The sequence below is a fragment of the Bombina bombina genome, chromosome 1 (assembly GCF_027579735.1).
Source record: "Bombina bombina isolate aBomBom1 chromosome 1, aBomBom1.pri, whole genome shotgun sequence".
NCBI classification, from domain to species: domain Eukaryota; kingdom Metazoa; phylum Chordata; class Amphibia; order Anura; family Bombinatoridae; genus Bombina; species Bombina bombina.
This window is the reverse complement of record NC_069499.1, coordinates 1306360865-1306384257: the sequence shown is the minus strand read 5'-3', so window position 1 is coordinate 1306384257 and position 23393 is coordinate 1306360865. Positions and strand designations below refer to the sequence as shown.

At 41.5% G+C, this 23393-nt stretch overlaps 1 protein-coding gene across 1 annotated transcript in view; it reads right to left on the bottom strand.

Moving 5' to 3' along the window:
- Positions 1-9052: 9052 nt before the first annotated feature.
- C1H19orf12 (chromosome 1 C19orf12 homolog) overlaps positions 9053-23393 on the bottom strand; it is a 131053-nt gene continuing 116712 nt past the window's right edge. Inside the window, exon 3 of the mRNA XM_053701825.1 lies at positions 9053-9646. Coding sequence (XP_053557800.1) covers positions 9381-9646 — 266 coding nt within the window. The 3' untranslated portion in view covers positions 9053-9380. The remainder of the gene's footprint in view (positions 9647-23393) is intronic.

Genomic DNA, 23393 nt, shown 5'->3' with positions numbered 1-23393 from the left:
GATGTTGCCTGTACAACGGCAAAGAGAATGACTGGGGTAGGCGGAGCCTAGGAGGGATCATGTGACCAGCTTTGCTGGGCTCTTTGCCATTTCCTGTTGGGGAAGAGAATATCCCACAAGTAAGGATGACGCCGTGGACCGGACACACCTATGTTGGAGAAAAAGACTACTGTTATGTCCTATGCCCAAGGCACTGAAGAATGACCCATATCTATCTATTCAGGAAAATGAGTTTAATTTTATTGATGCCTTAACCCTTAAAGAATTTCAGAGAAAATCTTGTCTAAAAGACCAGAGAATTTTTAGCATTTTTGGTTTCACTCCATTTAAACAGAGAGCCTTTTTTATTTTTATTTACCTATCAAAAAACGATATATTTGTTTTTAGACAACCCAAGTTATTGATCTAGGCCCATTTTGGTATATTTCATGCCACCAATTTGCAGCTCACTAAGATCATATAAAATAATCCCCTTTGTTCAGAAACAGCAGACATGCATGGCTTTGCCATTGCTTTTGGCAGTTAGAAGGTTGCTAATTGCAGCTGAGCACCACACTTCTGAAATTCCCGGCAATGAAGGGGTTAATTGGGTAGCTTTTAAGGTTAATTTTAGCTGTAGTGTAGCGATTATCCTCCCACCTGACACCTACCACCCCCTGAACCCTACTTGATCCCTCCCAAACAGTTCTCTCACCCCCTACTGGTCATCACCATCTTAGGTACTGGCAAGACCATCTGCATGTATGCAGTTTAGGGATTTTTTTTTTTTACTGTCTGTAGTGTAGTGTGAACCATCCCCCCCCCAGGGCAACTCCCACTCCCTCCCCCTTCACCGCTGGGCTGTCCACCCGCCCTCCCTCCCACACGTACCACTGGCACCAACGGAGATCATTAAAGACAGTGACACAGACCCTGTCACTGCCAGTAACAATCTAACAATCTACCTACATATGGTAACAGGAGCACAATCAGCGTTCCCTTACCATATGAAGGTAGATGCCTACTGCCTCTGAGTGCATTCTAAGCCATCAGAGCCGACAGCCGGGATCGGAGCATGGGGAAGAAGTTAGGACGTAGCTACCTTCTGAAGTAGTAGCCACGTCCTAGGGGAAAGGGGTTAAAGCGCCCATGTACTGTAAAATTTTCTCCCCTTCAGTATGTTCCGAATGATCCTTTTTACCAGCTGGAGTGTAGTAAATACTTTACAAATATCTCCCACACCATTATTTTGTCATTTAAAATAGCTGCTTTTACATGCTGAAACCACCATCTATACCAACAAGAGCCAGCAGAAAAAAAAAAATTTTAGTACCTAAGGGCCCGGTTATCTTGAGCTAAAATTAATCTCTCTCATCAGTGCAGTGAGCTGTATCTCACTATGTAGGGTTCTTGATGTGAGGGAAAGACTGCAACATTCCAATATAAAATCCCAAAGATTTAGCATGAATCTCCTTGCCGGCGAGTTTTTGAACATCGGGCCTCAGTATTTGGGCTATGTCACACAGACAGAGATAAGGAAGCCTATGTATTAGGAGAGATGTGTAATTTTGCTTACTGTGAAAGCCTTTAATATTTACATAGGAAATCCAACTTTTTATTGTGCATTTAAAAGAAAACGTTCTCTATCTTTTTTTTTTTTTAATAATAAATGAAAAGTTGAGTCACTTTTACTTTACTTTTTGTTCTTACCAGAGTTACTTATTTATTTGTGTAAACAGAAGAGGTTGACCATTTCTTTCTATGTAGAAGGCAGCAAGTCCTATAGTACAAAACATGTTCAAGCTGCAGCATCAAATTTTAAATTCCTTAATTTTCACTTAAAGGGACATAATACTCATATGCTAAATCACTTGAAACTGATGCAGTATAACTGTAAAAAACTGACAGGAAAATATCACCTGAGCATCTCTATATAAAAAAGGAAGATATTTTACCTCACAATTTCCTCAGCTCAGCAGAGTTAGTTCTGTGTAAAAAGTTATACTCAGCTGCTCCCAGCTGCAGGTAAAAATAAAATAAAAAATGAAGAACAGCAGCCAATCAGCATCAGCAGTGCTGAGGTCATGAACTCTTACTGTGATCTCATGAGATTTGACTTAACTCTCATGAGATTTCATAGTAAGCTTCCTTTACCTGATTGGTGAAATAATATGAGAGTTCACGATGCTCATTCCCTAAGATGTCCCGGGACAGACACACTAATATGCTGCTTAGAAATCCTTTACAATGGGAGGTGGCTACTGAGGATTTTTTGTGGTAAAATATCTTTCTTTTTTACATAGAGATGTTCAGGAGATATTTTCTAGTCAGCTTTTTACAGCTATGCTGCATCACTTTCAAGTGTTTAAACATTTGGGTATGATGGCCCTTTAAGAAAAAACATTTTGTAATATTTTATATACACATTTAAAATGTGTGACATAACGTGAAATTAAATAGCTTTTATGAGCCAAAGAAATTTGTATAGGCAAACTTTCTCCAACATAGGTGTGTCCGGTCCACGGCGTCATCCTTACTTGTGGGATATTCTCTTCCCCAACAGGAAATGGCAAAGAGCCCAGCAAAGCTGGTCACATGATCCCTCCTAGGCTCCGCCTTCCCCAGTCATTCTCTTTGCCGTTGTACAGGCAACATCTCCACGGAGATGGCTTAGAGTTTTTTGGTGTTTAAATGTAGTTTTTATTCTTCAATCAAGAGTTTGTTATTTTAAAATAGTGCTGGTATGTACTATTTACTCTGAAACAGGAAAGAGATGAAGATTTCTGTTTGTAAGAGGAAAATGATTTTAGCAACCGTTACTAAAATCGATGGCTGTTTCCACACAGGACTGTTGAGAGGAATTAACTTCAGTTGGGGGAAACAGTGAGCAGACTTTTGCTGCTTGAGGTATGACACATTTCTAACAAGACTCGGTAATGCTGGAAGCTGTCATTTTCCCTATGGGAACCGGTAAGCCATTTTCTTAGTTTAAGTAAAAGAATAAAGGGCTTCATTAGGGCTTAAAAAACTGGTAGACATTTTTCTGGGCTAAAACGATTACTTTACTAAGTATATTTGGCAGATTATTACTTTTAATAGTTGTTAAATCTTGGGGATTGTTTTAATAAAAACGGCAGGCACTGTATTGGACACCTTTTTCACTGGGGGCCTTTTCTAGTCATAGACAGAGCCTCATTTTCGCGCCTCTAATGCGCAGTTGTTTTTGGAAAGCATGGCATGCAGATGCATGTGTGAGGAGCTAAGAACCACTGAAAAAGCTTATAGAAGGCATCATTTGGTATCGTATTCCCCTCTGGGCTTGGTTGGGTCTCAGCAAAGCAGATACCAGGGACTGTATAGGGGTTAAATGTAAAAACGGCTCCGGTTCCGTTATTTTAAGGGTTAAAGCTTTCAAATTTGGTGTGCAATACTTTTAAGGCTTTAAGTTACTGTGGTGAAATTTTGGTGAAATTTGAACAATTCCTTCATACTTTTTCACATATTCAGTAATAAAGTGTGTTCAGTTTGAAATTTAAAGGGACAGTAACGGTTTTATTGTAAAACGTTTTTTGTGCTTTGTTGACAAGTTTAAGCCTGTTTAACATGTCTGAACCATCAGATAACGATGTTCTATATGTATGAAAGCCAATGTGTCTCCCCATTTAAATATATGTGATATATTTGTGTCATAATGTCCAAACAAAGTAGGGATAATAATGCCATAGATATGATATTGCCCAAGATGATTCCTCTAATGAGGGGAGTAAGCATGGTACTGCATCATCCCCTTCTGTGTCTACACCAGTTTTGCCCACACAAGAGGCCCCTAGTACATCTAGTGTGCCAATACTTATTACCATACAACAATTAATGGCTGTAATGGATAATTCTATTGCATGCATTTTTTCCAAAATGCCTACTTATCAGAGAAAGCGTGATTGCTCTGTTTTAAACACTGAAGAGCAAGAGGACGCTGATGATATCTGTTCTGACATACCCTCACACCTATCTGAAGGGGCCTGGAGGGAGGTTTTGTCTGAGGGAAAAATTTCAGATTTAGGGAAAATTTCTCAACAAGCAGAACCTGATATTGTAACTGTTAAATTTAAATTTCATATTATCTACTCTGGATGATTGTGACAATTTGGTCATTCCAGAGAAATTAGGTAAGATGGACAAGTTCCTAGAGGTTCCGGTGCCCCCCGATGTTTTTCCTATACCCAAGCGGGTGGCGGACATAGTAAATAAGGAGTGGGAAAGGCCCGGCATACCTTTTGTCCTCCCCCTATATTTAAGAAATTAGTTCCTATAGTCGACCCCAGAAAGGACTTATAGCATACAGTCCCCAAGGTCGAGGGGGCGGTTTCTACTCTAAACAAACGCACTTCTATTCCTATAGAAGATAGTTGTGCTTTCAAGATCCTATGGATTAAAGGTTAGAGGGTTTGCTTAAAAAGATGTTTGTTCAGCAAGGTTACCTTCTACAACCAATTTCATGCATTGTTCCTGTCACTACAGCTGCGTGTTTCTGGTTCGAAGAACTAGAAAAGTCGCTCATTAAAGAATCTTCGTACGAGGAGGTTTTGGACAGAGTTCAAGCTCTTAAATTGGCTAACTCTTTTTTATTTTTTTAGATGCCGCTTTGCAATTAGCTAGATTAGCGGCGAATAATTCAGGGTTTGCTATCGTGGCGCGCAGAGCGCTTTTGCTTAACATCCCTTTCAAGGGTAAAACACTGTTTGGCCCTGACTTGAAAGAGATTATTTCAGACATCACTGGGGGAAAGGGCCACGCCCTTCCTCTGGATAGGTCTTTAAGGCTAAAAAGAAGCCAAATTTTCGTCCCTTTCGCAGAAACGGACCAGCCTCAAATTCTACACCCTCTAAGCAAGAGGGTAATACTTCTCAAACCAAGCCAGCCTGGAGGCCGATGCAAGGCTGGAACAAGGGTAAGCAGGCAAAGTCACCTGCCACTGCTACCAAAACAGCATGAAGTGTTGGCCCCCGATCTGGGAAGGATCTGGTGGGGGGCAGACTTTCTCTCTTTGCTCAGGCTGGGGCAAGAGATGTTCAGGATCCTTGGGCGCTAGAAATAGTTTCTCAAGGTTATCTCCTGGAATTCAGGGAACTACCCCCAAGGGGAAGGTTCCACGGGTCTCAATTATCTTCGAACAGGCATTCTTACACTGTGTAGAAGACCTGTTAAGCATGGGAGTGATTCATCCTGTTCCATTAGGAGAACAAGGGATGGGTTTTTACTCCAACCTGTTCATAATTCCCAAAAAAGAGGGAACATTCAGACCTATTTTAGATGTCAAGATTCTAAACAAGTTTCTAAGGGTTTCATCATTCGAAATGGAAACCATTCGAACGATCCTTCCTACCATCCAGGAAGGTCAATTCATGACCACGGTGGACTTAAAGGATGCGTACCTACGTATTCCTATCCACAAGGAACATTTTCGGTTCCTAAGGTTCGCCTTTCTGGACAAGCATTACCTGTGGCACTTCCATTCGGATTAGCCACTGCTCCAAGGATTTTCACAAGGGTACTAGGGTCCCTTCTAGCGGTGCTAAGACCAAGGGGCATTGCAGTAGTACCTTACTTGGACGACATCCTGATTCAAGTGTCGTCTCTGTCAAAAGCAAGGGCTCATACGGACATTGTCCTAGCCTTTCTCAGATCTCACAGGTGGAAAGTGAACATAGAAAAAAGTTCTCTGTCCCCGTCAACAAGAGTTTCCTTCTTGGGAACAATAATAGTTTCCTTAGAAATGAAGGTTTTTCTGACAGAGGCCAGAAAATCAAAACTTCTAAGCTCTTGTCAGGTACTTCATTCTGTTCTTCTTCCTTCCATAGCGCAGTCCATGGAAGTAATAGGTTTGATGGTTGCGGCAATGGACATAGTTCCTTTTGCACGAATTCACCTAAGACCATTGCACCTGTGCATGCTCAGACAGTGGAATGGGGATTATACAGACTTGTCTCCGACGATACAAGTAGATCAAATAACCAGAGATTCACTCCGTTGGTGGCTGACCCTGGACAACCTGTCACAGGGAATGAGCTTCCGCAGACCAGAGTAGGTCATTGTCACGACCGACGCCAGTCTGGTGGGCTGGGGCGCGGTCTGGGAACCCCTGAAAACTCAGGGTCTATGGTTTCGGGAAGACTCTCTTCTCCCGATAAACATAATGGAACTGAGAGCGATATTCAATGCTCTCAAGGCTTGGCCTCGACTAGCAAAGGCCAAATTCATAAGGTTTCAATCAGACATCATGACGACTGTTACATATATCAACCATCAGGGGGTAACAAGGAGTTCCCTGGCGATGGAGGAGCATCCGGGGGAGTGGGAACTCCATCTGGAAATCTTTGCCCAAATAACTCAATTATGGGGCATTCCAGACATGGTTCTGATGGCCTCTCGTCAGAACTTCATGGTCCCTTGTTACGGGTCCAAATCCAGGGATCCCAAGGCGACTCTATTGGATACAATAGTAGCACCTTGGACCTTCAACCTAGCTTATGTATTCCCACCGTTTCCTCTCATTCCCAGGCTGGTAGCCAGGATCAATCTGGAGAGGGCTTCGGTGACCTTGATAGTTCCTGTGTGGCCACGCAGGACTTGGTATGCAGACCTGGTGAATGTGTCATCGGCTCCACCATGGAAGCTACCTTTGAGACAGGACCTTCTTATTCAGGGTCCATTCGAACATCCGAATCTGGTTTTCCTCCAACTGACTGCTTGGAGTTTGAACGCTTGATTTTATCAAAGCGTGGGTTTTCAGATTCTGTAATAGATACTCTTATTCAGGCTAGAAAGCCTGTAACTAGAAAAATTTACCATAATATATGGAAAAAATATATCTGTTGGTGTGAATCTAAAGGATTCCCATGGAACAAGATAAAAATTCCTAAGATTCTTTCCTTTCTACAAGAAGGTTTGGAGAAAGGATTTTCTGTGAGTTCTCTGAAGGGACAGATCTCTGCTTTATCTGTTTTACTTCACAAAAGGCTGGCAGCTGTGCCAGACGTTTAAGCGTTTGTTAAGGCTCTGGTTAGAAGCAAGCCTGTTTACAGACCTTTGACTCTTCCCTGGAGTCTTAATCTAGTTCTTTCAGTTCTTCAAGGGGTTCCGTTTGAACCCTTACATTCCGTAGATATTAAGTTATTATCTTGGAAAGTTTTGTTTTAGGTTGCAATTTCTTCCGCTAGAAGAGTTTCTGAGTTATCTGCTCTGCAGTGTTCTCCGCCCTATCTGGTCCATGCAGATAAGGTGGTTTTACGTACTGAGCCTGGTTTTCTTCCGAAGGTTGTTTCCAACAAAAATATTAACCAGGAGATAGTTGTACCTTCTTTGTGTCCGAATCCAGTTTCATAGAAGGAACGTTTGTTACACAATTTGGACGTTGTCCGTGCTCTAAAATTCTATTTAGATGCTACAAAGGATTTCAGACAAACATCTTCCTTGTTTGTTGTTTATTCTGGTAAAAGGAGAGGTCAAAAAGCAACTTCTACCTCTCTATCTTTTTGGCTTAAAAGCATCATCAGATTGGCTTATGAGACTGCCGGACGGCAGCCTCCTGAAAGAATCACAGCTCATTCCACTAGGGCCGTGGCTTCCACATGGGCCTTTAAGAACGAGGCTTCTGTTGATCAGATATGTAAGGCAGCGACTTGGTCTTCACTGCACACTTTTACCAACTTTTACAAATTTGATACTTTTGCTTCTTCTGAGGCTATTTTTGGGAGAAAGGTTTTGCAAACCGTGGTGCCTTCCATCTAGGTGACCTGATTTGCTCCCTCCCATCATCCGTGTCCTAAAGCTTTGGTATTGGTTCCCACAAGTAAGGATGACGCCGTGGACCGGACACACCAATGTTGGAGAAAACAGAATTTATGTTTACCTGATAAATTACTTTCTCCAACGGTGTGTCCGGTCCACGGCCCGCCCTGGTTTTTTAATCAGGTCTGATGATTTATTTTCTTTAACTACAGTCACCACGGTATCATATGATTTCTCCTATGCAAATATTCCTCCTTTACGTCGGTCGAATGACTGGGGAAGGCGGAGCCTAGGAGGGATCATGTGACCAGCTTTGCTGGGCTCTTTGCCATTTCCTGTTGGGGAAGAGAATATCCCACAAGTAAGGATGACGCCGTGGACCGGACACACCGTTGGAGAAAGTAATTTATCAGGTAAACATAAATTCTGTTTTTTCCCTATATTAAAGGGATATGAAACACCATTTTTTCTTTCTTTCATGATTCCGATAGAGCGTGCAATTTTAAGCAACTTTTTAATTTACTCCTATTATTTTTTCTTTGTTCTCTTGCTATCTTTTTTTTTTTTTTTTTTAACAGGAATGTAAGCTTAGGAGCCAGCCCATTTTTTTTGTTCAGCCCCTGGGTAGCGCTTGCCAATTGGTGGCAAAATTTAGCAACCAATCAGCAAGAGCTACCCAGCTACTGAACAAAAAAAATGGGCAAGCTTACATTCCTGCCTTTTCAAATAAAGATACCAAAAGAACAAATAAAATTTGATAATAGAGTAAATTCGAACATTGCTTAAAATTGCATGCTCTATCTAAATCAAGAAAGACAAAAATTGGGTTTCATTTTCCTTCAACAAAAGTTTTAGGAAAACAGTAAAAATTAAGTTTTCATGGTTTTGACAGAGCCTGCAATTTAAAAATCCAGCTTTTAAATCCAGCTTTCTGCAATTATCAAAATTTGCTTTGTGAACCTTCATATGTTCATAGCTCAGGAGTGTGCACAAATCTTAAGAACTCTATGGCAGCAGTGTCTGTACAATGTTTGTAAAGATGTTATACATTGTTGAAACCACTGCTGACAATGAATGCTAAAAACTCATGCACAATCCTGAGCGCCTATGAAACATAAGTACTTTTACTCTTAAACAATGGATAACAGAAGAAAAGGGTTTTTTGTAATTAAATTTCATGTTCCAACGAAACCAATGAAAGTTCCCTTCTGACTTTACTATTGAAAAGGCACCTACGGTTTGACAGCAAGACAGACTTTTTATGAATCACAGAAATCATTTCCAGTATTATTAAGAATATGTTGTTTTTTAATCCGATCAGATGACAAGTTCATGTTTCAAACACTCACAATGTTGTGTAGTTTACTGCACAAGTTAACTCAGAATTGTACGGTTTTTCTGCACGCCATTAATTCAGGCACAGCCTAAATGTATCATGAGAGCTGTTACACCTCTTCACTGTCAGTAAATTTGTGATTTAGATAGCATTCTATTTTGTTTTTGTAAAATCTTCAAAGATGGCTAATTTTCAAAACAGGGCAATTACTCCAACCTGCGATGACAGCCATAGGATACAAACAGTTTAGTGTAGTAAAAGGCCAGGATGTGTAGTGTTAATCCCCATACTGTATCTCAGCTTGCAACTCCTTAGTCACATAATTTATGAGCGCTGCTGCCACCTGCTGCTGTAAACTGGTATTTCCCATCACCAACATGATGAGCTGAGTTGCATCTATCCAGTCCAAACTTCTGATAATGTTGTACACATCGTCACAGAGCTTCATCTGTTCTACAGGGGGTAATTCCAATAAAATCTGAGGGATCGGTTTGAATTGTCCACTAGCCATCCAAGCACCTAGTAATCCTCCCAGGGCTCCTCCTAGAATAGAATAACATTGGTAATTTAATTGAGTTTCATACTGAAGAAGAAAATGTCATGAAGCAAATTAAAGGGGTGTTTGAATAGTATATAACCATAAAGTAAGCACTGCTATTTAGTAAAACAATGTATTGCTTTATCCTATCAGAGCCTTTTAGATATGTTTACCTTGTGTCCCATGTTGAAGCAAATGATGAAAAGATATCAATTAACTGATGCAGTGTCACATTGTAGTGTGAAGCTGGGTTCCTAGCCTCTTTTAGGGGAGAATTGTAATAGTATTTTTTATTTTTGCAAATAGGTTAGTCTACTTGAAAATGTTTGTTTAAAAAGATAGATAGTCCCTTTATTACCCACTCCCCAGTTTTGTAAAACCAACACTGTTATATTAATATGCTTTTTACCTCTGTGATTACCTTGTATCTAAGCCACTGTAGACTGCCCCCTTATCTTAGTTATTTTTACAGACTTGCATTTTAGTCAATCAGTGCCAACTACACGGGAGTGAGCACAATGTTATCTATAAGGCACACGTGAACTAGTGCTGTCTAGCTGTGAAAAACTGACAAGATGCACTGAGATATACTGATGCACTGAGAAATAGCAAAGCACATCTATGTGCAGCCACCAATTAGTAGCTACTGAGCCTATTTAGATATGCTTTTCAACAAATTATATCAAGATAATTAAGCAAATTAAATAATATAGGTAAATTGTTAAGTTGTTTAAAATTGCATGCCCTTTCCAAATCACGAGAAAAAAAGTGGGTTTTTTATGTCCCTTTAACTTCTCACCATTTCTTCTTTACTCACAGCCCTGCTTAACCTTTTAGCTCACAGTCCATTACATGCCAGCCCTTGCTCACCCTCAGTCCCCCTCTTCAATATAACACCCTGCCTACTTCCTGCAATGTGTAACTGAACAACAGATACTGAAGAATGTGGGATGGGCCAAAGGCTCACCAACTCTCCTAGACGAAAAGAATCTTGTAACAACCAAACTGAGTCAGAAACTGCAGAACCAATTAATGGAATGGATCGAAAGGAAGACACTATAAAGCCCCAAGAACCGGAGCCACCAGAGATAGGTGTGAGGACAGGTCTGACAAAATCCATGGAGGAGAGATAGGTGTGAGGACAGGTCTGACAAAATCCATGGAGGAGAGATAGGTGTGAGGACAGGTCTGACAAAATCCATGGAGGAGAGATAGGTGTGAGGACAGGTCTGACAAAATTCATGGAGGAGAGATAGGTGTGAGAACAGGTCTGATACAAATCAGAGAATGAATGGAGATCTGGATAAGAGGAAAATGAGAAAACTATCAGCATAACTACACAGAAAGTGCTGAGCAATGCCCTTAAGAAAAAGTCTGACCAAAAAACCCAACCAAGGTTTTTCATGCAAATCTCCAGTAAAAATGTTGACATGCTAAACCACAACACCCCGAGGAAAAACCTAATGTTCATCCCAAAGAGGACGCACCAGAATTGCCAACCACCTCGTGCGGCCAAGCAGAAGCTAGAGGAAGAGCAAAGATTCGTACTTACTGGAACAAACAATTACCTTCCACAAACTGGAGAAAACAGAATTTATGCTTACCTGATAAATTACTTTCTCTTACAGGTGTATTCAGTCCACGGATTCATACTTACTTGTGGGATATTCTCAATCCCTACAAGAAGTGGCAAAGAGAGCACACAGCAAAGCTGTCCATATAGCTCCCCTCAGGCTCCGCCCCCCCAGTCATTCGACCGACGGTTAGGAGAAAAAACATAATTTATGTAAGAACTTACCTGATAAATTCATTTCTTTCATATTAACAAGAGTCCATGAGCTAGTGACGTATGGGATATACATTCCTACCAGGAGGGGCAAAGTTTCCCAAACCTTAAAATGCCTATAAATACACCCCTCACCACACCCACAAATCAGTTTAACGAATAGCCAAGAAGTGGGGTGATAAGAAAAAAAGTGCTTAGCATATAAAATAAGGAATTGGAATAATTGTGCTTTATACAAAAAAATCATAACCACCACAAATAAGGGTGGGCCTCATGGACTCTTGTTAATATGAAAGAAATGAATTTATCAGGTAAGTTCTTACATAAATTATGTTTTCTTTCATGTAATTAACAAGAGTCCATGAGCTAGTGACGTATGGGATAATGAATACCCAAGATGTGGATCTTTCCACACAAGAGTCACTAGAGAGGGAGGGATAAAATAAAGACAGCCAATTCCTGCTGAAAATAATACACACCCAAAAACAGAATTTATGTTTACCTGATAAATTACTTTCTCCAACGGTGTGTCCGGTCCACGGCGTCATCCTTACTTGTGGGATATTCTCTTCCCCAACAGGAAATGGCAAAGAGCCCAGCAAAGCTGGTCACATGATCCATCCTAGGCTCCGCCTACCCCAGTCATTCGACCGACGTTAAGGAGGAATATTTGCATAGGAGAAACCATATGATACCGTGGTGACTGTAGTTAAAGAAAATAAATTATCAGACCTGATTAAAAAACCAGGGCGGGCCGTGGACCGGACACACCGTTGGAGAAAGTAATTTATCAGGTAAACATAAATTCTGTTTTCTCCAACATAGGTGTGTCCGGTCCACGGCGTCATCCTTACTTGTGGGAACCAATACCAAAGCTTTAGGACACGGATGATGGGAGGGAGCAAATCAGGTCACCTAGATGGAAGGCACCACGGCTTGCAAAACCTTTCTCCCAAAAATAGCCTCAGAAGAAGCAAAAGTATCAAACTTGTAAAATTTGGTAAAAGTGTGCAGTGAAGACCAAGTCGCTGCCCTACATATCTGATCAACAGAAGCCTCGTTCTTGAAGGCCCATGTGGAAGCCACAGCCCTAGTGGAATGAGCTGTGATTCTTTCGGGAGGCTGCCGTCCGGCAGTCTCGTAAGCCAATCTGATGATGCTTTTAATCCAAAAAGAGAGAGAGGTAGAAGTTGCTTTTTGACCTCTCCTTTTACCGGAATAAACAACAAACAAGGAAGATGTTTGTCTAAAATCCTTTGTAGCGTCTAAATAGAATTTTAGAGTGCGAACAACATCCAAATTGTGCAACAAACGTTCCTTCTTTGAAACTGGTTTCGGACACAGAGAAGGTACGATAATCTCCTGGTTAATGTTTTTGTTAGAAACAACTTTTGGAAGAAAACCAGGTTTAGTACGTAAAACCACCTTATCTGCATGGAACACCAGATAAGGAGGAGAACACTGCAGAGCAGATAATTCTGAAACTCTTCTAGCAGAAGAAATTGCAACCAAAAACAAAACTTTCCAAGATAATAACTTAATATCAACGGAATGTAAGGGTTCAAACGGAACCCCCTGAAGAACTGAAAGAACTAAGTTGAGACTCCAAGGAGGAGTCAAAGGTTTGTAAACAGGCTTGATTCTAACCAGAGCCTGAACAAAGGCTTGAACATCTGGCACAGCTGCCAGCTTTTTGTGAAGTAACACAGACAAGGCAGAAATCTGTCCCTTCAGGGAACTTGCAGATAATCCTTTTTCCAATCCTTCTTGAAGGAAGGATAGAATCTTAGGAATCTTAACCTTGTCCCAAGGGAATCCTTTAGATTCACACCAACAGATATATTTTTTCCAAATTTTGTGGTAAATCTTTCTAGTTACAGGCTTTCTGGCCTGAACAAGAGTATCGATAACAGAATCTGAGAACCCTCGCTTCGATAAGATCAAGCGTTCAATCTCCAAGCAGTCAGCTGGAGTGAGACCAGATTCGGATGTTCGAACGGACCTTGAACAAGAAGGTCCCGTCTCAAAGGTAGCTTCCATGGTGGAGCCGATGACATATTCACCAGATCTGCATACCAAGTCCTGCGTGGCCACGCAGGAGCTATCAAGATCACCGACGCCCTCTCCTGATTGATCCTGGCTACCAGCCTGGGGATGAGAGGAAACGGCGGGAATACATAAGCTAGTTTGAAGGTCCAAGGTGCTACTAGTGCATCCACTAGAGCCGCCTTGGGATCCCTGGATCTGGACCCGTAGCAAGGAACTTTGAAGTTCTGACGAGAGGCCATCAGATCCATGTCTGGAATGCCCCACAGTTGAGTGATTTGGGCAAAGATTTCCGGATGGAGTTCCCACTCCCCCGGATGTAATGTCTGACTCCGCTTCCCAATTTTCCACTCCTGGGATGTGGATTGCAGACAGGTGGCAGGAGTGAGACTCCGCCCATTGAATGATTTTGGTCACTTCTTCCATCGCCAGGGAACTCCTTGTTCCCCCCTGATGGTTGATGTACGCAACAGTTGTCATGTTGTCTGATTGAAACCGTATGAACTTGGCCCTTGCTAGCTGAGGCCAAGCCTTGAGAGCATTGAATATCGCTCTCAGTTCCAGAATATTTATCGGTAGAAGAGATTCTTCCCGAGACCAAAGACCCTGAGCTTTCAGGGATCCCCAGACCGCGCCCCAGCCCATCAGACTGGCGTCGGTCGTGACAATGACCCACTCTGGTCTGCGGAAGGTCATCCCTTGAGACAGGTTGTCCAGGGACAGCCACCAACGGAGTGAGTCTCTGGTCCTCTGATTTACTTGTATCCTCGGAGACAAGTCTGTATAGTCCCCATTCCACTGACTGAGCATGCACAGTTGTAATGGTCTTAGATGAATGCGCGCAAAAGGAACTATGTCCATTGCCGCTACCATCAAACCTATCACTTCCATGCACTGCGCTATGGAAGGAAGAGGAACGGAATGAAGTATCCGACAAGAGTCTAGAAGTTTTGTTTTTCTGGCCTCTGTCAGAAAAATCCTCATTTCTAAGGAGTCTATTATTGTTCCCAAGAAGGGAACCCTTGTTGACGGAGATAGAGAACTCTTTTCCACGTTCACTTTCCATCCGTGAGATCTGAGAAAGGCCAGGACGATGTCCGTGTGAGCCTTTGCTTGAGGAAGGGACGACGCTTGAATCAGAATGTCGTCCAAGTAAGGTACTACAGCAATGCCCCTTGGTCTTAGCACAGCTAGAAGGGACCCTAGTACCTTTGTGAAAATCCTTGGAGCAGTGGCTAATCCGAAAGGAAGCGCCACGAACTGGTAATGCTTGTCCAGGAATGCGAACCTTAGGAACCGATGATGTTCCTTGTGGATAGGAATATGTAGATACGCATCCTTTAAATCCACCGTGGTCATGAATTGACCTTCCTGGATGGAAGGAAGAATTGTTCGAATGGTTTCCATTTTGAACGATGGAACCTTGAGAAACTTGTTTAAGATCTTGAGATCTAAGATTGGTCTGAACGTTCCCTCTTTTTTGGGAACTATGAACAGATTGGAGTAGAACCCCATCCCTTGTTCTCCTAATGGAACAGGATGAATCACTCCCATTTTTAACAGGTCTTCTACACAATGTAAGAATGCCTGTCTTTTTATGTGGTCTGAAGACAACTGAGACCTGTGGAACCTCCCCCTTGGGGGAAGCCCCTTGAATTCAAGAAGATAACCTTGGGAGACTATTTCTAGCGCCCAAGGATCCAGAACATCTCTTGCCCAAGCCTGAGCGAAGAGAGAGAGTCTGCCCCCCACCAGATCCGGTCCCGGATCGGGGGCCAACATTTCATGCTGTCTTGGTAGCAGTGGCAGGTTTCTTGGCCTGCTTTCCCTTGTTCCAGCCTTGCATTGGTCTCCAAGCTTGCTTGGCTTGAGAAGTATTACCCTCTTGCTTAGAGGACGTAGCACTTTGGGCTGGTCCGTTTCTACGAAAGGGACGAAAATTAGGTTTATTTTTGGCCTTGAAAGGCCGATCCTGAGGAAGGGCGTGGCCCTTACCCCCAGTGATATCAGAGATAATCTCTTTCAAGTCAGGGCCAAACAGCGTTTTCCCCTTGAAAGGAATGTTAAGTAGCTTGTTCTTGGAAGACGCATCAGCTGACCAAGATTTCAACCAAAGCGCTCTGCGCGCCACAATAGCAAACCCAGAATTCTTAGCCGCTAACCTAGCCAATTGCAAAGTGGCGTCTAGGGTGAAAGAATTAGCCAATTTGAGAGCATTGATTCTGTCCATAATCTCCTCATAAGGAGGAGAATCACTATCGACCGCCTTTACCAGCTCATCGAACCAGAAACATGCGGCTGTAGCGACAGGGACAATGCATGAAATTGGTTGTAGAAGGTAACCCTGCTGAACAAACATCTTTTTAAGTAAACCTTCTAATTTTTTATCCATAGGATCTTTGAAAGCACAACTATCTTCTATGGGTATAGTGGTGCGTTTGTTTAAAGTGGAAACCGCTCCCTCGACCTTGGGGACTGTCTGCCATAAGTCCTTTCTGGGGTCGACCATAGGAAACAATTTTTTAAATATGGGGGGAGGGACGAAAGGAATACCGGGCCTTTCCCATTCTTTATTTACAATGTCCGCCACCCGCTTGGGTATAGGAAAAGCTTCTGGGAGCCCCGGGACCTCTAGGAACTTGTCCATTTTACATAGCTTCTCTGGGATGACCAAATTGTCACAATCATCCAGAGTGGATAATACCTCCTTAAGCAGAGCGCGGAGATGTTCCAACTTAAATTTAAACGTAATCACATCAGGTTCAGCTTGTTGAGAAATGTTCCCTGAATCTGTAATTTCTCCCTCAGACAAAACCTCCCTGGCCCCATCAGACTGGTTTAGGGGCCCTTCAGAAACATTATTATCAGCGTCGTCATGCTCTTCAGTATCTAAAACAGAGCAGTCGCGCTTACGCTGATAAGTGTGCATTTTGGCTAAAATGTTTTTGACAGAATTATCCATTACAGCCGTTAATTGTTGCATAGTAAGGAGTATTGGCACGCTAGATGTACTAGGGGCCTCCTGAGTGGGCAAGACTCGTGTAGACGAAGGAGGGAATGATGCAGCACCATGCTTACTCCCCTCACTTGAGGAATCATCTTGGGCATCATTGTCATTGTCACATAAATCACATTTATTTAAATGAGAAGGAACTCTGGCTTCCCCACATTCAGAACACAGTCTATCTGGTAGTTCAGACATGTTAAACAGGCATAAACTTGATAACAAAGTACAAAAAACGTTTTAAAATAAAACCGTTACTGTCACTTTAAATTTTAAACTGAACACACTTTATTACTGCAATTGCGAAAAAATATGAAGGAATTGTTCAAAATTCACCAAAATTTCACCACAGTGTCATAAAGCCTTAAAAGTATTGCACACCAAATTTGGAAGTTTTAACCCTTAAAATAACGGAACCGGAGCCGTTTTTAACTTTAACCCCTTTACAGTCCCTGGTATCTGCTTTGCTGAGACCCAACCAAGCCCAAAGGGGAATACGATACCAAATGACGCCTTCAGAAAGTCTTTTCTATGTATCAGAGCTCCTCACACATGCGACTGCATGTCATGCCTCTCAAAAACAAGTGCGCAACACCGGCGCGAAAATGAGGCTCTGCCTATGATTTGGGAAAGCCCCTAAAGAATAAGGTGTCTAAAACAATGCCTGCCGATATAATCTTATCAAAATACCCAGATTAAATTATTCCTCAAGGCTAAATGTGTGTTAATAATGAATCGATTTAGCCCAGAAAAAGTCTACAGTCTTAATAAGCCCTTGTGAAGCCCTTATTTACTATCTTAATAAACATGGCTTACCGGATCCCATAGGGAAAATGACAGCTTCCAGCATTACATCGTCTTGTTAGAATGTGTCATACCTCAAGCAGCAAGAGACTGCTCACTGTTCCCCCAACTGAAGTTAATTCCTCTCAACAGTCCTGTGTGGAACAGCCATGGATTTTAGTAACGGTTGCTAAAATCATTTTCCTCATACAAACAGAAATCTTCATCTCTTTTCTGTTTCTGAGTAAATAGTACATACCAGCACTATTTTAAAATAACAAACTCTTGATTGAATAATAAAAACTACAGTTAAACACTAAAAAACTCTAAGCCATCTCCGTGGAGATGTTGCCTGTACAACGGCAAAGAGAATGACTGGGGTAGGCGGAGCCTAGGAGGGATCATGTGACCAGCTTTGCTGGGCTCTTTGCCATTTCCTGTTGGGGAAGAGAATATCCCACAAGTAAGGATGACGCCGTGGACCGGACACACCTATGTTGGAGAAATAAAGTTTAATGAAAAACATAAGCAGAAGATTCAAACCGAAACCACTGCCTGAAGTACCTTTCTACCAAAAACTGCTTCAGAAGAAGAGAATACATCAAAATGGTAGAATTTAGTAAAAGTATGCAAAGAGGACCAAGTCGCTGCTTTGCAAATCTGATCAACTGAAGCTTCATTCCTAAACGCCCAGGAAGTAGAAACTGACCTAGTAGAATGAGCTGTAATCCTCTGAGGCGGAGTCTTACCTGATTTAACATAGGCAAGATGAATTAAAGATTTCAACCAGGATGCCAAAGAAATGGCAGAAGCTTTCTGGCCTTTTCTAGAACCAGAAAAGATGACAAATAGACTAGAAGTCTTTCGGAAAGATTTAGTAGCTTCAACATAATATTTCAAAGCTCTAACAACATCCAAAGAATGTAACGATTTTTCCTTAGAATTCTTAGGATTAGGACATAATGAAGGAACCACGATTTCTCTACTAATGTTGTTGGAATTCACAACCTTAGGTAAAAATTCAAAAGAAGTTCGCAACACCGCCTTATCCTGATGAAAAATCAGAAAAGGAGACTCACAAGAAAGAGCAGATAATTCAGAAACTCTTCTGGCAGAAGAGATGGCCAAAAGGAACAAAACTTTCCAAGAAAGCAATTTAATGTCCAATGAATGCATAGGTTCAAACGGAGGAGCTTGAAGAGCTCCCAGAACCAAATTCAAACTCCATGGAGGAGAAATTGACTTAATGACAGGTTTTATACGAACCAAAGCTTGTACAAAACAATGAATATCAGGAAGAATAGCAATCTTTCTGTGAAAAAGAACAGAAAGAGCAGAGATTTGTCCTTTCAAGGAACTTGCGGACAAACCCTTATCTAAACCATCCTGAAGAAATTGTAATATTCTCGGAATTCTAAAAGAATACCAAGAAAAATGATGAGTAAGACACCAAGAAATATAAGTCTTCCAGACTCTATAATATATCTCTCTAGATACAGATTTACGAGCCTGTAACATAGTATCAATCACAGAGTCAGAGAAACCTCTTTGACTAAGAATCAAGCGTTCAATCTCCATACCTTTAAATTTAAGGATTTCAGATCCGGATGGAAAAAAGGACCTTGCGACAGAAGGTCTGGTCTTAACGGAAGAGTCCATGGTTGGCAAGATGCCATCCGGACAAGATCCGCATACCAAAACCTGTGAGGCCATGCCGGAGCTATTAGCAGAACAAACGAGCATTCCCTCAGAATCTTGGAGATTACTCTTGGAAGAAGAACTAGAGGCGGAAAGATATAGGCAGGATGATACTTCCAAGGAAGTGATAATGCATCCACTGCCTCCGCCTGAGGATCCTGGGATCTGGACAGATACCTGGGAAGTTTCTTGTTTAGATGAGAGGCCATCAGATCTATCTCTGGAAGCCCCCACATTTGAACAATCTGAAGAAATACCTCTGGGTGAAGAGACCATTCGCCCGGATGCAACGTTTGGCGACTGAGATAATCCGCTTCCCAATTGTCTACACCTGGGATATGAACCGCAGAGATTAGACAGGAGCTGGATTCCGCCCAAACCAAAATTCGAGATACTTCTTTCATAGCCAGAGGACTGTGAGTCCCTCCTTGATGATTGATGTACGCCACAGTTGTGACATTGTCTGTCTGAAAACAAATTAACGATTCTCTCTTCAGAAGAGGCCAAAACTGAAGAGCTCTGAAAATTGCACGGAGTTCCAAAATATTGATCGGTAATCTCACCTCCTGAGATTCCCAAACTCCCTGTGCCGTCAGAGATCCCCACACAGCTCCCCAACCTGTGAGACTTGCAACGTTGGTATCCTTACATAACGATTCAATAATTTTAGATCCAGAACTGGTCTGAAGGAATTCTCCTTCTTTGGTACAATGAAGAGATTTGAATAAAACCCCATCCCCTGTTCCGGAACTGGAACTGGCATAATTACTCCAGCCAACTCTAGATCTGAAACACAATTCAGAAATGCTTGAGCTTTCACTGGATTTACTGGGACACGGGAAAGAAAAAATCTCTTTGCAGGAGGTCTCATCTTGAAACCAATTCTGTACCCTTCTGAAACAATGTTCTGAATCCAAAGATTGTGAACAGAATTGATCCAAATTTCTTTGAAAAAACGTAACCTGCCCCCTACCAGCTGAACTGGAATGAGGGCCGTACCTTCATGTGAACTTAGAAGCAGGCTTTGCCTTTCTAGCAGGCTTGGATTTATTCCAGACTGGAGATGGTTTCCAAACTGAAACTGCTCCTGAGGACGAAGGATCAGGCTTTTGTTCTTTGTTGAAACGAAAGGAACGAAAACGATTGTTAGCCCTGTTTTTACCTTTAGATTTTTTATCCTGTGGTAAAAAAGTTCCTTTCCCACCAGTAACAGTTGAAATAATAGAATCCAACTGAGAACCAAATAATTTGTTTCCCTGGAAAGAAATGGAAAGTAGAGTTGATTTAGAAGCCATATCAGCATTCCAAGTCTTAAGCCATAAAGCTCTTCTGGCTAAGATAGCCAGAGACATAAACCTAACATCAACTCTAATAATATCAAAAATGGCATCACAGATAAAATTATTAGCATGCTGGAGAAGAATAATAATATCATGAGAATCACGATTTGCTACTTGTTGCGCTAGGGTTTCCAACCAAAAAGTTGAAGCTGCAGCAACATCAGCCAATGATATAGCAGGTCTAAGAAGATTACCTGAACACAGATAAGCTTTTCTTAGAAAAGATTCAATTTTTCTATCTAAAGGATCCTTAAACGAGGTACCATCTGACGTAGGAATGGTAGTACGTTTAGCAAGGGTAGAAATAGCCCCATCAACTTTAGGGATTTTGTCCCAAAATTCTAACCTGTCAGGCGGAACAGGATATAATTGCTTAAAACGTTTAGAAGGAGTAAATGAATTACCCAATTTATCCCATTCTTTGGAAATCACTGCAGAAATAGCATTAGGAACAGGAAAAACTTCTGGAATAACCGCAGGAGCTTTAAAAACCTTATCCAAACGTATAGAATTAGTATCAAGAGGACTAGAATCCTCTATTTCTAAAGCAATTAGTACTTCTTTAAGTAAAGAGCGAATAAATTCCATCTTAAATAAATATGAAGATTTATCAGCATCAATCTCTGAGATAGAATCCTCTGAACCAGAAGAGTCCAAAGAATCAGAATGATGGTGTTCATTTAAAAATTCATCTGTAGAGAGAGAAGATTTAAAAGACTTTTTACGTTTACTAGAAGGAGAAATAACAGACAAAGCCTTCTTTATGGATTCAGAAACAAAATCTCTTATGTTATCAGGAACATTCTGCACCTTAGATGTTGAGGGAACTGCAACAGGCAATGGTACATTACAAAAGGAAATATTATCTGCTTTAACAAGTTTGTCATGACAATTATTACAAACAACAGCTGGAGGAATAGCTACCAAAAATTTACAGCAGATACACTTAGCTTTGGTAGATCCAGCAGGCAGTGATTTTCCTGTAGTATCTTCTGGCTCAGATGCAACGTGAGACATCTTGCAATATGTAAGAGAAAAAACAACATATAAAGCAAAATAGATCAAATTCCTTATAAGACAGTTTCAGGAATGGGAAAGAATGCCAAATATCAAGCTTCTAGCAACCAGAAGCAAATGAAAAATGAGACTGAAATAATGTGGAGACAAAAGCGACGCCCATATTTTTTATCGCCAAATAAGACGCCCACATTATTTGGCGCCTAAATGCTTTTGGCGCCAAAAATGACGCCACATCCGGAACGCCGACATTTTTGGCGCAAAATAACGTCAAAAAATGACGTAACTTCCGGCGACACGTATGACGCCGGAAACGGAAAAGAATTTTTGCGCCAAAAAAGTCCGCGCCAAGAATGACGCAATAAAATGAAGCATTTTCAGCCCCCGCGAGCCTAACAGTCCACAGGGAAAAAAGTCAAATTTTTGAGGTAAGAAAAATATGATAAATCAATGCATAATCCCAAATATGAAACTGACTGTCTGAAAATAAGGAAAGTTGAACATTCTGAGTCAAGGCAAATAAATGTTTGAATACATATATTTAGAACTTTATAAATAAAGTGCCCAACCATAGCTTAGAGTGTCACAGAAAATAAGACTTACTTACCCCAGGACACTCATCTACATGTTTGTAGAAAGCCAAACCAGTACTGAAACGAGAATCAGTAGAGGAAATGGTAAATATAAGAGTATATCGTCGATCTGAAAAGGGAGGTAAGAGATGAATCTCTACGACCGATAACAGAGAACCTTATGAAATAGACCCCGTAGAAGGAGATCACTGCATTCAATAGGCAATACTCTCTTCACATCCCTCTGACATTCACTGCACGCTGAGAGGAAAACCGGGCTCCAACTTGCTGCGGAGCGCATATCAACGTAGAATCTAGCACAAACTTACTTCACCACCTCCCTTGGAGGCAAAGTTTGTAAAACTGATTTGTGGGTGTGGTGAGGGGTGTATTTATAGGCATTTTAAGGTTTGGGAAACTTTGCCCCTCCTGGTAGGAATGTATATCCCATACGTCACTAGCTCATGGACTCTTGTTAATTACATGAAAGAAAAGAGAACCATAGGGTGCAGTGGTGACTGTAGTTATTGTAAATTAAATTTGAACCTGACTTAAATATCAGGGCGGGCCGTGGACTGAATACACCTGTAAGAGAAAGTAATTTATCAGGTAAGCATAAATTCTGTTTTCTCTTACTTGGTGTATTCAGTCCACAGATTCATCCTTACATGTGGGATACCAATACCAAAGCAATAGGACACGGATGAAGGGAGGGAACAAGTCAGGTAACCTAAACGGAAGGCACCACTGCTTGCAAAACCTTTCTCCCAAAAATAGCCTCCGCAGAAGCAAAAGTATCAAATTTATAAAATTTGGCGAATGTATGCAGTGAAGACCAAGTCGCTGCCTTACAAATCTGTTCAACAGAAGCCTCATTCTTGAAAGCCCATGTGGAAGCCACAGCTCTGGTGGAATGAGCTGTAATTCGTTCAGGAGGCTGCTTACCAGCAGTCTCATGAGGCAATCGGATGATGCTTTTCAGCCAGAATGACAGAGAGGTAGCAGTCGCTTTCTGACCTCTCCTCTTACCAGAATACACGACAAACAAGGATGATGTTTGTCTGAAATCTTTGGTTGCTTTTAGACAGAACTTTAAAGCACAAACCACATCAAGATTGTGCAACAGTCGTTCCGTCTTAGAAACTGGATTAGGGCACAGAGAAGGAACAATGATTTCCTGGTTAATATTCCTATCAGAAACCACCTTTGGAAGGAAACCAGGTTTAGTACGTAAAACAACCTTATCTGCATGGAACACCAGATAGGGTGAATCACACTGCAAAGCAGACAATTCTGAAACTCTTCGAGCAGAAGAAATAGCTACTAAAAACAAAACTTTCCAAGATAATAACTTGATATCTATGGAATGCAAAGGTTCAAACGGAACCCCTTGAAGAACTGAAAGAACTAAATTTAGACTCCATGGAGGAGCCACAGGTCTGTAGACAGGCTTGATTCTAACTAGGGCCTGTGCAAATGCCTAAATGTCTGGTACAGCTGCCAGAC